Source organism: Opisthocomus hoazin, chromosome 5 (assembly GCF_030867145.1).
Source record: "Opisthocomus hoazin isolate bOpiHoa1 chromosome 5, bOpiHoa1.hap1, whole genome shotgun sequence".
In the NCBI taxonomy this organism is placed as follows: Eukaryota; Metazoa; Chordata; class Aves; order Opisthocomiformes; family Opisthocomidae; genus Opisthocomus; species Opisthocomus hoazin.
Window position 1 is genome coordinate 72,125,145 of NC_134418.1, and position 16,141 is coordinate 72,141,285.

Sequence of the window (16,141 nt, forward strand, 5' to 3'; positions counted from 1 at the left end):
GACCACCATAGGAGTTTTAGTTGTGCCAGACACAAATCTTTTTAACTAGATGAGTGGATTCTTGTGTTGCATTGAAGTCAATATACACCTTTAAACATATTTTCTTAAAGCTACTGGAAAGAACAAGTCAGTTAAAACATTTTGCCAGCTCTCTGTCAAAAGCCGGAATGCTCAGAAGCCGTGTTTTTAAGCCTTTGCGAAACCATCATAGTTGTCATTACTGCTGTAAGGCAGAGGTGATGAAGGTCAACAGGACTGCAGGCACCTTTGGCAAGCCAAATGTTAAACACATATTAGAATTACTCCATAATTTCAATACCAAAAAAACCCAACCCAAAGAAACAGTCTTACTTCTACTGCAGAGCCACAATGCTTTGTGTGTACTTTTCTCCTATGGATGCGCTGAGGTCAGATCGCAATTCTGAAAAACAAATACAGCTGCTTTTCTAAATTCTCTGTTCTGCATTTCTGCAGATCATGTTGCCTTCCCTCCCTTAATTAAGGAAAGTCAGACTGGATGCTCCTTCTTTACAGAGAGGACTTAATGCTGTGCCACCCACTGCTAGCAGAATCTAGGTCCTGGTCAGTCTTAACTAACAAGGAGTCTCTCACAATAGCCGAAACATTTACAGAGTCTAAACATGTTTGCAAATGCTTTTAGGATTAACTTTCTACCGTATTCTCAGCAGCCACGTGTTTATTATATATTGATATATATAGGTGTTATTAATTTATTTATATGTGTCTATTATATATTGATATATATATATAAAATATGACATGTGTCATATTATATATTGATATAACCGCATTCAGATCAGGAAGATCTCCTAGTTAGGCAGTTACCGTCTGACTGCTGTGCACAGCAAACGTCTCCAGGGCAAACGGGTCTCTCGCCACCAAACACTGCTGCCCTCAGTGAAAGCCTGGGTAGATGCTTCACCCTCAGGGCTGGGGACTCTCTCTCCGTACACACACAGCAGACCCACTTTATAAGCACTTCATAACTCCTATGCACCTGGTGCGCTGTTGACGAGACCAAACCAGTCAGTCACGGTCAGACCGAGAAGGAAGTTACCCACCTCTTCTGAAGTTACTTGCAGATTTAAGGAGACGGAAAAGATCAGCCAGATCCTAACATCTCTCTACAAATTTTGCATTATATCCATCTTTCCAAACTTCTAACATTATGGAATTCGAAGACTTTTTCTCTATCAGCAGAAATATCCTCCTCTGAATTCTGAAATTAAGTTCTGGTAATTTTATTGTCAAATTGTTTACAAGTAATTTATGTTTAATGTTTGTATACACATTTTGATTTAGCTGTTTGCTAAGAAAATATTTATTAGGATTGGAAGTTTAACATAGTAAATCAAACACTTAACATTCACTGGACTTCAAACATAGATATAAAATACCTTACAAAATTTTTTACGGAATTACACAAAACAAATGCACAGGGTTTGTCTGTTTCTACACTGAATTAATCCCAAGCCAAAACCAAAAAATAACCCCTAAAAGATCATAAAAAAGGCATGATAAACTGCATTTTTGTCATTGTTGCACTGCTATGTAATAAGCCCTTTCTACAAACATTTACTTAATGTTAAAAAAAATCAATTAAAAATGTATTCCATCTAAAAGAACTATTGGATTAAAAGCTGACTTTTTAACTGACCTTACACCATGGAATTCTATTAATAGAGGTACCTTAGTCACTTAGTTTAAAATATGGAGAGTAGAGATAGAAAAAAAATTAATCTTTAGTAGTCTTTAATATAAAATGCACTAAATTTTCCAAAATAAGAATATTTTGACACACTAGTGCCAATTTATGCTGACAAAAGCTGGTATCAGCTTCCTTCTAACTAAAATTAATTTCACAAAACTTTTATATATTACATGAATATTCACGTAAACTATTTAAAAATATTTTAAAATGCAAAAACTGAATTATACAGTGTTTCAGAGAGATGGTTAATTTGGGAATGCTGTCATGTCCAACTATATATATTTATAGATATATTTATTCTTATTTTTAAGACCATCATGATACTACCTGATATTGCAAGAAATCCTTGTCATTAATATTTGATATTTTCCAATGGATAACTTAAAAAAAAAAAAAGGGATTTAACACATCACTGTGCACTTTTTCACCACTGTTTCTGCGTTCGCAATCACACTACTGGCTTCCCTTTGTAAAGTGCTGAGTAACAGCCAAATTACATCAGATTTAACTGGAGATGACGGTGCTCAGTGTCTTGCAAAAAGTCACCATCAAACTACTATAATCAAAAAAGAAAAGAAAAGAAAAGAAAAAAAAAGTTCAGCTGAGTAGCGTGTGTGTTCACCAGTGTCAAATCTCTAACAAAACCCTGAAAGACTAATAACATTTCTTGCAGGCTGCATTCTTGATATCCATCAGCTGCAAGGACATCAAAATATTTTAGTAATGATTCAAACACTGGACACCTGCTCTGGTTGAAGGCGAGTTGCTCACTAGTTTTGGTCAAGTGGCTTTTGGGAAACTTTCAGAGCAAAATAACCCAGCAACAGGAAATTGGAATGGAAAATGCCAACCATGCACAGTTATATTACTGCAGGAACTGAGTAATACATGCAAGACAAAGAAAAGGTCAGAATAGACCAAAGTAGCAATGGTTAAGAAGTTAGTAAAGTTTTCACAGTGTTTCATACAGCCTTTTACTTTAACACAAGTGCATCACTTACCACCACTACTGCTCAGACATTTTAAAACATCTCTTGGCCATGCAGATCAGTTTGAGAAGAAAACAGCAAATTACACTTCTTAGGCATTTTTAGACATTAAGTACAACTTATAATTTTATTTTTATATTCAGTCTTATCAAACATGTTTTCAAGGTATAATCATTCTAAGTGTTGGGCTTTAACATTCCTTCCAATTTTGTTGGATCCTGAGCGCTAAATGCCCAAAGAACTGGCCAAATATACAAAGCTAAGCTTTGTTCAAATAGCCAAGTTACCACATAAACAGAAGGCATAGGGAATTTCTTATTGGCATTCCTAAATTACTTCCTTCCTAACCTTGAGATGATCCTAACCTTGAGACAGTTGAATTTTATTCAGTTGTGAACATGTATCTTTGCCTCCTGGAAACAGTACTCTACTTGGGTGATTTATGAAGAAGTAGAACTAGACTCAAGAACACCACTGACTATTTTTTTTCTCTGTCCAAAGAACAAAATACACATTTTCTCCCCACTTGGCAAATTCTATTTGACACCACATCACCACGACTCCACGTTAACTCATAAACCAGAGACTTACTCCACCGTCAGACACAGCAGGGGAAAAACGTCCAGAGGATAAATGGGAGGCTCTTTATCAGATATAATTGCTTGCTCGTAAGGAGAGAATCCAGCTTCCCCTTAGTTATTCTTTCATAAATTAATAATTTGTTAAAATCATAGTCACAAGAATTTTAGCTATTACACAAAATTCAAGTTTAAAAAAACAAGAATAAATTAGTTACAGCCTTGTAAACAATTGTTCATTTATGTAACATACTTGGGAAAAAAAAAAGTTCCTCTATGTAATAAATCAGACAGTACAAGGCACACATCACACTTAAGAATCCAAAGTGATAAAACCAGCAGATGCCTTCATCTTCTTTGTTCGCTGGTGTAATTGTGCTATAGACACTGTAAAAATATGTAGATTTTTGTTTACATTACAGTCATTTGAAAATATTTCATGACTGTGCTTTTTCTGGTAAAATATTTGTGCTATTTTGCAGTACAGTATGATTTGAAGCTCTTGGAGTGAATCTTCTCAAATGTTCTCTACAAAGCTGCCAGGGAAAAGGCCAGTTTTTCCGTTTCGTTGCAGAGTACCTTTGAACCAGCCATCCTCGCGTTTTTTGTGTACAAAAACAATGTCACCTTCCTTCAGTTCAAGTTCTGCTTCACTCTGAGGAGGATAGGATACCACAACCCTGTACCTGTGGAATTAGAAAAAAAAAAACCCTTACTTTAGGTTCCTTTTTTTTTTTTTTAACAAATGCTTTTAAAAATATTCTTGTGCATGTTAAAACTTATGAAAATAGGAAACTGCCTAAGACTGTTTGCTGGGTATGTAATAACTTAAAAGTTAAGTGCATCTTGAACAGAAAATAACAATAGCAATGTAATGTATTTAAGACAAATGTATGCATCTTCAAGTTTTTTTCACCGAGATTCATGTAAAAATACATACAATGGTTAAATAACAGGAGAAAATCATAAACATATTTTGGAGATGAATTTGCAGACACTTCCAGTCAGTGTGACTGAACAATAATCAAAGCATTCACAGCAGTAACTGGGCATAATTTCACAACTGTTTAATAGGATACTATCCCAGGGAAGGTGCTTAAGGAAAGGCACAGAACAAAAAGAAGCAACTATGAAAACCTATTAATCTGCATTGTTGTTTTAATTATTTTCATTTATCTTAGAAACTTTTCAGGATAGAATGCATGCCATCTTATTTGGACACAGTTGTACAATTTGTGTACTACTGTATTAAAACCAAACATTTTTAAAAGTGTTCAACTCAACAATTTTCTTAAGTACCTGATACACAAAAAAAAAGTTTCTTTTTTCAGTTTTCACAGTAAAAATGTTTTTCAAATATGAGCACATTTAAAAGAGGCTACACTCTCCTACCTCTATTTTTAAGTGTCACCTAACGCCACCTAATCTCTTCTACCATGGTTTGAATTCATATCAACCTAAAATTTAAGTGTTACAGCTCTGTGGACAATTGTGTCAACTTTGTGATCAAGTTTTCTGACTGATATTGTAACTCAGTTTCTAGTTACACAACCAATAATGTGAGTTACACAACCAATAATGTCTGCATGTTGAAATCAAGTAGAATCCATGGCTGACTGTAGAATACAAAAGCTTCTAAGGTGAAGAGCCTTAAATGCTGTGCTAGGAGACTGGCTGGACAAAATCTAATTTCCAGTTAAAATCAGAACACTTTGCACTCATGAGGATTACATATTACTTAATAGATTACGGTAATTAAGATAAATTAATGATCTGATGAAAACACAAAATAACAGGATACTTCTAGTAAAGGATGGAATACCACACGTAATAATACAATTCTGTAATACTGAAACGGAGACAGATACCATACTTTAGTAGTACATTTTGCTTAAGAACACGTAAGACAAAAATGAAGTCTGTCCATATAGTTAAAAGTATCCAGAAAAGAGTAGCAGCACTGTGTAAATAATTAAAGTCTCTTTATCTATGTATAGGAAATCATATTAGGACTTAATCAGTTGTCAAATGTTATTTATTAGTGACTTACAAATCACAGAATGACAGAATGGTAGGGGTTGGAAGGGACCTCTGTGGGTCATCCAGGCCAACCCCCCTGCCGAAGCAGGGTCACCTACAGCAGGCTGCACAGGACCTTGTCCAGGCAGGTCTTGAATATCTCCAGAGAAGGAGACTCCACAACCTCCCTGGGCAGCCTGTTCCAGTGCTCTGTCACCCTCAGAGTGAAGAAGTTCTTCCTCAAAAAAACGATGACATTGTTTCAGTTACGACAATCCCCAGATTTCAGAGCACTGGAATTACTAGATTCTTACTTCATAGAAGTTACCAAGTCAATTACAAGATTTATTAGTGTACAGCTTCAGGATGCTCCTCATCCAACCCAGGCAGCATGGCAGACGCCTGCACTAACTTCTGCTGTGGGCAGCTTGGCTGTTAGTGCTGACATAAGAAGCAAACATTTTTAACAGACTAAGTTTAATTAAGACTGTAAGCTACTTGAGATAAAACAACAGCCTCTACTCAAGCAGGACAAGATAGTAAAGGATAAAGAACTGCAAACTTCCTCTGCTGTAATAAATAGGCTACTTTCAGGCTAAAAATTAACCAGCACACTACATAGCACACACATAGCACTAGTTTTATCCAAAAGAAAGCCTGTTAAAAAATGAGTTTCAGGAAAGAATACCTGCCTTCCTTACCTTGTATTCTGTCCAATGCTGTCCTGTCAACATTTGACTTGAAATACACTTGGTTTCAAACACTGTCCGTCAGCAACCTCTGCGCTCTCATGAACTGACAGACCAGTCTGTTTTTCCCCAGCTTCTGCTGCTGCCTCCTGAGTGCTAAAACCAACAGCTTTGCAAAACCCCATCGTCTCTTTGCTCTCCCTAGAGGATCACCAACTCATGCAGAAATCCTGTTCTCCTGAGCTTTCCGTACAGTCTTGAACTTCCTCAACCCTGCAGTAATCTAGTAGTTCTCACTAACTTTTAGCTTCCCAACTACTTTGATATCCATCTTGCACAACTCTCCTGGTGTTAAAATGCTATTTTACTATATTTTTCAATGTTAAATGAGAAGCAACCCATCAGGCTTTGCACCTTTAAATCACATGTCCTTCTTATTTTGTTATGACAAGCCATCAAATTTTGTACCGCATTTTACAAATTCTGTTTGCCCAAACAGAAGTTATCAAATCCAGACCCATCACACATTCACACAGCTGTCTATTCAGATCACCTTCAATCAGCTATGGAACAAGAACTCTTTTACATTACCTATTTCATCATCTACAACATACTGCCAAAACTTCCAGTTTCGTGCAGAATAAAAGCCTGTGCTTCAGCTCAAAAGTTCTTTGCCAGGTCCCCGAAGAAAAATAATCACATTTACTAAGCATGGCCCATGTTTTGGAAAAACATGTTCCCTCCCACATGTTTGAATCTTCCAAAACACTTCCTTGTTTATCTCCCTCTTCAGTATTTGCAAATGTTTTCAATGTCTGAAAGTCAAACTTGCAGACCTTTCATGGTCACCTAATCCATAACATTTTACAGGCACCTAAGCTGCAGTACATGTTTTCTTCTTTCTATTTTCTTTGACTGTCTTACGGTATTTTTTGTTAATTTTCAAAAAATCCTAATTCTTTTTAATCACCTAGTGATAAAATATTAATACTATAAAAGTACTTTAGCTTCCCAGAACCAGCCATCATATTTGCCATCAATTCTTTCCTGATATTCCTAATGTACCTGGCTGTATCCCACAGTGCTCTCGCACTTTGTATTTGTGAATTTATGTGGGTTTTTTGAGTTGTTTTGGGGGTTTTTTGGTTTTGCATTTTTTTTGTTTGTTTTTCATTTTTAATATTGGCATTTCTCACACTTTTCAATAACATGAAAAAGATTCTAGCTTTCATGTGTTTGTCCCTTTCTTCATTGCTTCTGTTTCACTAGACACAAAATACTGGTTTTCTTCCCAGCTATTTGTAGTTGATATTTGGACATTTATCTATGGTTTTCCTGATCACCAAGTGGAGATAGTTTTTCACATGCAGAAAATTCTAGCTGAGGAAAACACAGAAAGTTGGAATTACTGTTACTACCCAAGTTAAATCCATACTTACTATCCAACTTCTTGCTTCAGTTTCTGACAGTTTGAATTTTTACTTTCCAGCTCACCTCTGCCGTGCTGTTGTGCAGCCCTCCTGTCTGCTGAGTAGGTGCCTGGACTCCTACAGATAATCCATGCCCATGTAGCGCAGGCTGATTCCAGCATTTAACTACCAGCATGAAGCGCTGCCAGATGCAATAAAACCTGCTGCCCTCTAAAGCCAGTGGCCAGCTCGCTCGAAGCAGATGTTACACCAGTCATTTTGTGGTGGATGAAATGACTTAGGGTCACTTTAATCACAGAATGAAATTACTGCTGTCCTTCACTGTAACTGGATGAAGGATTCATATTATAGTTCAGGATATGAAGTGATGTGTATTTAGGTTCAACTTCAGGTCTTTAACATCACTGTGGTGTGCTGGGAAGTTTATTACAGTGCTGTATATTTATTGTAAAACTTAAGGCTATTTAACCAATGTTTCCCTCTAAATGAGAAAGCTCATGAAAAGAGCTTGAAATACTGTTTTACTTCTTGTCATGGAAAAAGACTAAACCTCTCAGATAACTAAATTACTGTGTATTCATAGCATAACATGGCTCCCTCTGGGAACTACAGAGCATTGGATCTACCTCTTTAATGAAACGACAGTGATCCTTGGCCCTGTCAGCACTGCATCAACACAAGCAATCATAACGCCCAAAAACAACTTGGCTGGAGAATCAGAAGAAAAGACCAAACACCATGGCAAAGTCTCAGGTGACAGGAATTCTCCAAACTGCCCCAAACTGGAAGCAAGACTTGGCTGAAATTTCTTTCTAACTTCTCTGTTCCTTCTGTACAAGGAACATATGAAGGACCATGGCATGGACCACAGTGAGCAAGCAACCTAGTTCAAGAAGAGCGAATATAGGAGTGGTTTTCTACAGAGAAGACCTGTAACAGTAAGATGGAATGGAATGTCAATCATCTTCCCTTCCTTTAGAGAAATTGCCACCAGTCCATGCCACAAAGAGCTTGTTTGCTATCAGACAAATCAAATGCCCACCCACTTATTCTGTATGATTGGAAACAAGTTCGCAGTTTTTACTTCCAATCTTCTGTAGAACATACAGGAAAGAGCTACTCTAAGACAACTTGCAATTCTAGTGAATGGAGAAACAGTGGGATTAGAATAAGCATTTGCTGTTTCATCTTAAAGGAAGCAAGGACTTTGGGGAAAATTCCGTATCCAAAACACAAACATTTTCAAGTGCTTTCCAGAGGTGAGCCAGCTACTTTTGCTCCAAATTCATGCAGAATAATCAGCAGAACCTGACTCCTAAATCCTCTAGTCACCTTTGAAAATAAAACTTGTACACTAATAATCATACTGCAGAGCCAGAGTCAGAACAGAGAGAGTATTGGTTCTTTTTCCAAACAGATCATAGCCTGTGATTGAAAATGTTATATGTAATCTTAGCAGGAAATTTCTCTGTTCTTCAGCTTTTCGTTGAGCTTATCCTCATGAATATTTTTCCTCCTCAACCCCAAATTTTCACTGAAGATACCATTGCATCATCACCCCCTCTTACAGACTAATGAAGATTAACTGATGCTTATAAATTACTCTGAAGATATTGAGTACAATGTAAGAGGTAGGTATTATCAAGGAACACATTTTAAGCAATTCAGCCTAAGGAAATGGAAACATGACAAGAGCACATCAGCAGGAAAAGCATTAACCCTGCCCTGAAAAGTACAAAGAGAACCCATATGAAATTCTGTTTAAATACACTGATGAAAATATAACAATTCTGCATGGGAGAATGATCTTGTGGTAGCACTTCTCTAGTAGCAATTATTTAAATAACAGTAAGGATACAGAGATCTATTAAAAAGAATGTTTTGAGTGTATGTTATTACTAGATCAATAAAAGTATACAGTGTCATTTTCTGTTAAGTCGTTCCGAGAAACAAAATCTCCATCACAGACATGAAAAAAATACTTTTTGTGAAGATGCAAATAGCTTTACACAACATCCACTGGTTGTGCCAGAATGAATTTGATATTTTCACATTCAAAGCATAAAAACATATTATTGTGCCAAACAGACTTACGACAATGTGAAAACAAATTACATTGAAGTCTTTCAGTTTTTATTTTCCATCAGTAAGCGTAAATCTACTGCAGAAATTCAGTATGAAATAGAAATGTCCCACAAGAGAATTGCATAGAAACAGTAGTAACTTTTTAAAAAATATTAAAGGTATGACAGAAGTCAAATCAAAGACGAACTAGAAACCTACAAGCTGTCTGGCTCTTAATACATGGATATGGCTTAAGATCAATGGCCCTCTGGAAACACAACAGTATGCCCACACACCACGAGTTAATCATATCAGACCAAAGTCCGATATAGTCAGCATGAATCAGTTCAGTCCTAGAGCTGTCAACATTGCAACTCCACTATCGTTTTTTCTGTACACCATCCTGTAGCTACTGCAAAAGAAATCCTACGACACTTTTCATATTGCTCATCTACTATGAGGAATAATAAAAAGAGACAGTAGTTAGGAAACTGCCACTTCCTTCACAGACCTTGCAAGCCACGGATGACTTGGAAATTTTAAAATAATAGGTAGACACAAAAGAAAACTTCAAAGCAACTGCCTGGCAGTTTCAGAGTCCAGACAACTATGTGTTTTTCAGGCTCACTTGCCAGGACACAGAGGCTACCCTAGAGACTGCTATGTGGAATGCACAGTATCGGCACATTCAGGCAGTAAAAGTATCTTTGCAACAGCTCAAGAAATCACATCCCAAGTCTACTCACAGATAAGGATCTCATCCACCATATATATAGGTTGGCAGTTATGCACTGCTAATAATCTGAAAAGACTAACCTGATATTCATAAATGCAATATTATAATGTGTTCATGTTTTGCAAAATAGGAAGCCTATTTTATCCACCTCAGTTCTCATACCAGACCTGTGATCACCCTATTTGAGTGTCTATTCATTCCAAAACCTCAAAGTAACACAAAAAGTAAACAAACGTACACATGAATGTTAGTTGATAAGCACATAAAGCATTGTTAAAAAAGTAAGTTTCGCTTTGCTACAAAATCTCAGCATTCTGAAACAGTTCTAACATACACTGCAGGTGTCAGAGAGCGGATCTTTTTCTCGGTTTCCTTGAGTCTAGCTGCGTAGGATAATTTACCTTTCACAGACAAGAGGCCTGGATTCATTCAGCACTGGACCCAGGGATGAGCAAGGCTGCCGAGGTGGCGGCGCTATCGGAATAGAGGAATCCATGGAACTTGTTTTGCGATGCAGCATCTCCTGTGCCAGCCCAGAGACCTCGCTGTCCGTGGGACAGGACCCAGCTTTGCTGTGACCACCTGCTGATGGAAGCTCTGGCCCAACCGCACCTTGCAGGGCCAACTCTGCGGCTGCTTGTTCAGCCTCCAGCGTTGGTGATGCTGGAGGTGACAATCGGGGCTTGCGTTTCGTGGATGCTCCAGAAAGCAGTTTCAGCAAACCTTTTTTTTCTTTCTGTAAATCAAAAGCAGTGCCTCATTTTAGAACAAAAGTGTCCCGTGAAGAGCTGAGTACTTCCCTCCAACAGATGCCATTGTGATCAGAGAGGAGTTGGTAAATTATGAGGAGATATTTGAGATCGTACAAATTACAAAAGATAATTTTGAAAATTATAAAGGAAAAAGCTAATTATTAAAACTCTAAAGAGAAAAACAGCAAGTAATTTAGACCATAAACCAACTCAGTCCTTTTGCTTAGTTAGTTAAGGCTTACCTTAAAAGCCAATGGCACTGGCCCAAAAGGTTGTCTAGAAAAAGGAGCGAGGAGTTAGATTCCCACAATGGGAATCTAAGTAGCAAAACATTTCGTTAACATGGAAGCTTCCAGGAAGGCATAAAGAGTCATTTCAAACCAAGAAGGGAGAAAAGACTGCCCTGGAGGCTGCTGTTTAGATAAGTGTCTTTTATTTATCCTCCTTCAGTAAGGGAAGACCTTTATGATTTAACAGAAATTTGCCACAAGGGGAATGCATTGTGTTTTGCTGCTCTGCTAGAGGGGAGAATTGTAAACATTCTTTTTGCTTGTCCAGACAGGAATCCCTGAAGACTATTACTTACCCTGAAGAATTATTTAAGTAGCTTTTGTGTTTCTTGTCTTTTTTTTTTTTTTTAAGGGGTGTGGCAGTGATCTTCTTACCAACCCTTTGACTGAGTGAATTTAGTGCTTATGAGAGGTGCCAGATTGTAAGCCCTGGAGACAAAAATACGCTACTTAACCACAGAAAAAGAAAAGTATGAGCAATGTGAGATTTTTATTATAGCTTGGGATGCCATGGAATTGGTGAACTGTGAACGAAAAATCCTCTGTCCTTCTTCCAAGTCTCCAATAACTTAAAGCTATTTCAGCAAAGAACTGCTGTCTAGCAAATGGGAAAGAAAAAGAGAAATTCAAAGAAATGAACATAGTCCAAATATGTTCCCATCTTTAACCTTAAACTATAAACAAGTTTTCTAAAAGTCCTGCCTAAGGGCACCTCAGTCTGATTTCAGTGGCTATGGCTAAAGCAATTTGAAAACAAAGTTCCAGGTACCACCAATCAACAATAATCAACAAAAATAATTATAAAGTGGGTGAGATTAATGTACAGTCTATGATTAAAACCCTCATAAACTCCATGAAGGAGTGCATGTGGGTGAAAAGTAGTAAGGTAAAGTCAGAAACATTTGAGATGTAAAGAAAGTTGTCAAAAGGAGAAAACAAAATTCTAACTACACTACAGCTGCAAAACAAAACCAGTTAGAAAGTTGGAGGAATGATTCTGCCTACAATGTAACATAATCACATGACTTGTTGGACAGTGAGAACGAGTTTCGACACAGAGTAAAATACCTCAAAATAGAAGGAAGGAAAGCAGAATCACTACAGGCTCTACTGAACTACATTTAGAAAAGACAGTTGCATATTTTTTTTTTCCTTTGTCCAATAAACATTGCTGATAACGTGTTTTTCATAATCTCTCAGTATGTCTGCTTAATAAGAAAGGCAAAAAAGAATACTGATTTTCATTAAATATTAGGTTTATTTTATTAGACTGAACTTTTTATGTTCCTGCATGTTCATGGGGTTTTTCTTCTTTGTTTTGTTTTGCGTTACAGACTTATTAGTTTACAAATACTTCCTGATACTTACTAGTAACATTTACTAACCATCCAACTTTCTGAAGTATCCAGGAAACTGACTGCAGGTAAAGAAAAACAAAATACCTAAAATTCCAGCAGTCAAGCTAATAGTTCTTCTGAACTTTATCCATTCACCTTTTGTTTTTCCTGCTTAAGGCATGAACCTGCTATCCTATTTTAACCCTTCTTCAAGGTCTGCTCTGTATTTTATCCATCCTAAATTATTCTTGTATGGCTAAGAATAAACTTGCCCACAGCTGTAGTCACAAAACGGCTGCCTGAGCTTCAGGCTCAGTCTTAAAAACCTTACAATGCGGCTATTCAGCAAATGTAAGAAAAAAATACAGATCTCTTAAAAGTCTGCATGTCGAAAATGGGAGAATTCAAGGAAGTGATTTTACTCTCTACCCACCTTGCCATCCTTGTCCGCTTTACTGACAGCAGCATTTCCACCAGCTGCTAAAGCACTCTCTGGAGATGCAGGAGCTCCAGGGTGAGTGTTTACAGTTCTCCCACCAGTATCTCCCTCCAAAGACGAAGCCACCATGTTGGGAGAATTTAAAGAAGCTGCTGCACATGCCAGCGGGATGGCTGAGCGGTTCACATTCACAGCTGTGACGTAAGCAGCAGTATTTGGAAGCTGGGGCTGGAGCTGCTGGGAGGCAGCAGAGTGGTGGGGAATGATCACAGCTGCAGGAATAAGGCATGTCGGACTCTGTGCTTGTATGGGTGTGACTGCTGCCGTAGGTCTTTCTTGACTGTGTGCAGCAACTAGAACAAAAGAATAACATGTGAGGGAGTCCATCTTTTCACAAGACACACAAAGTGAGGTACAGTCACTGTGTTACAGCTGATCAGTATAAGAATCTTCCTTCTTACCGTCATTACTTCCATTTATATTACTATAATGACATCTTACACAGCTTCAAATTTATCTCACCAGAATAAAGAAGTAGCATATGCTACCCTACTTGCACCAGTATGCAACAGAAGAGTAACAGCACTGCAACTACTGTGGAGAAATCCAAGCTGCTAAGTAAAATGCTTCACAGACAGAGATGCAAAGTGAAGATTACATTTGAGTTCATAAGAGCTAGCTAAATCCTGCCTGGAACATGTTTGTTCCTTTTAATATGCTGTGTAGCTGTCAGGGCACATAAAACAAAGTAGGAAGAAACACTCCTTATAGAAGCTGCTAAAAATATAATTGGAGTGTTTTCCCTAAACTATTCACAAAATCCACAACAGATTTAGTGGGTCTTTCAAACAATAAGTACAGTGGCAATTACTGCTATGAGTGGTTTCTCTTAAAACGGAAGCTATTGTCTCCTGGGATGTTTAAATATAGAAGTGGACATACTCATACCCCTGTGATATAAAAGGAACATGTACACTGGAAGGTGGAGAACAGCGCAGGGCTGAATATACTAACCTGGGCTGCAGCCTAGCTGCAAAGCACAGAGCTCTGCGTGAGGTAATTTATCCTTTCCAAGAAGCAACACCGCTATTACAGTTATATGGTCAACCATACATGTTTTGGGGTCATTTCAACAGTTTGGGTATCTCTGCACCACTGGGTGGGATGAAGTGCACACATCTGAGCCGAATAACATGAGGCCGAATGCAGCATCCCAGTGCTGCACAGCCTCTTCCCTTCAAATACTCTGGAACTTAGTATCTAAGGAGGGGTCATCCCTCTAGGTTGGTGCATCTGCATCTCAAATCTCATTCTGATTTTTCAGATACTAATTAGAGTTCCAGGCTTGTTGTAAGTGATATCCTGGAATCAAGCCTCCAGCACTTGCTCTCTTTAGTCTGCTCTCTACAAATTCCCCCAATGATTTGGTTAAATTGCATCAACTGTATATTAGAGAAGACTGACAAAGTTCACGAATTTGATATAACAATCCTACACTATTATACCCAATTACAATCTCTAAAATAAGAAACACATTCTTTCTTAAAAAGAAAGCACCACCAAATGCTACGTCTATTTTTTGATATGTAGCCTCTTCCTGTGTAGCAGACCCTTCCTAACTGAGTACCATGAACATTTCAAAAAGGAAGATAAGGAGAGTGCAGCAAGATTTTTTTGTGAAAAATAATTATTAACACTGCCTTTTGTTCATAAGACAAAGTCAGTTTCTTTACAAGCAGCTGCTATTCTTGAAGATACATCTATACTTACATGCAATCAATGGAGTACAAGCATGGAATAGCTTTCTGGTTTTTTCTTATCCCTGATGGAATCCGTAGGAAAAATGCTTCGAGTCACCCTATTTTCATACAGTTCATCCTTTAATGAAATAGGCAGAATACACCTTTTCTTCAACCAAAGAATGCATACCCCCTAAGCGAGGGTGATGTCAAGCAATGTCTCACTAAGATCATTTGAAGAAGTGTCCTCAAAGTCCTGAGCTAAACTAAAACTGAAGAACAGCCCTGCAAGATGTAGCATTCATATGTGAAGCCTCATCAAGAGAGTAACACTCAGCAAAGGTGCTAGGGAAAGCTCAAGATGATCACATTTCAGATGCTGACTACAAAGTTCTCCGTAACATCTGAACATAAAGCAGCCATTATTGCTTCAGTTCTCAGGCCCTTATGAGGGACAGATCTGTATTTGTGACTGAACAGTACACCTTTACACTGCAATCCAATGTTAACTTCTCTGTGAAGAGAGTGTGGCCCCTTTGATTTTTTCATTTCAGACCTGAAAAGTTGGTGGGAGGTACGCTGTCATGTCTTCCAACTGAATGGAACCGTAAGAGCTTATTCATCTTGACAGCGGTGCAGAGATGAGGGGACAGCCAGGCCTCTGGAGCCCACAGGAGCTTACTCCTTTGTGCCGCCACTTGCAAGCTCCTAGGCAGCTCAAAAGAAGGATTTAGAGTAGTAACTACCTATGCCGGAGAGGCAGGAAAATACAGATGCTCAGCTTATTTTCTCTTACCAGCTGCAAATAGCACCTGGCTATTTTTATTTAAAGGAAAAGAAAAAAGTTGTTACAGATGACTACTGCATCTGTTCCAGCCTAAGATCAGACTGGAGAAAGATGAGGCCAATTAAGGAAATAAAATATCTGAAGACACATGTACATATCCTACCTCCAAAAGCAAACCTGGTGCTGACATCTGAGCATGCACAGGGTGTTTTAAGAGACGCGTGACTGAAGAGGGAGTGGGCTAATTCACGGATCTTTAGTTCATAAAGAAGCAATCATCCTTAAGGGGATAACAGATAATACCATTTGCATCTTCTGCTTTCTCTTCTGCTCTACCAGCAAGAATCTCATGATCAAAAAAAAACTTTAATCACGACTCTCTCAGTCAAGAGATCTCAGACCCCAAATTCAATTTCTTTTCCTCTGAGGCCGCAGGAGCAACTGGAACAGATTAGGCTCCAGTTGTGTGGTATTTTCCTAGCCTGGCAAATCCACAGAGGAGTGCATGGATTTGGTAAACAAAAACTCCTGAAAACACCACTATCAATCTTTTTGGATCT

General features: G+C 38.0%; 1 protein-coding gene across 4 annotated transcripts in view; it reads right to left on the bottom strand.

The window, feature by feature from the left end:
• Window positions 1-1,331: 1,331 nt before the first annotated feature.
• SH3RF1 (SH3 domain containing ring finger 1) overlaps window positions 1,332-16,141 on the bottom strand; it is a 91,426-nt gene continuing 76,616 nt past the window's right edge. For all 4 annotated transcript variants that reach the window (XM_075421687.1, XM_075421688.1, XM_075421690.1 and 1 more), the window contains exons 10-12: window positions 13,050-13,408; window positions 10,639-10,973; window positions 1,332-3,985 (exon numbers count right to left, since the gene is read on the bottom strand). In XM_075421687.1, the coding sequence (XP_075277802.1) occupies window positions 3,817-3,985; window positions 10,639-10,973; window positions 13,050-13,408 (863 nt within the window). In that variant the 3' untranslated portion in view covers window positions 1,332-3,816. The remainder of the gene's footprint in view (window positions 3,986-10,638; window positions 10,974-13,049; window positions 13,409-16,141) is intronic.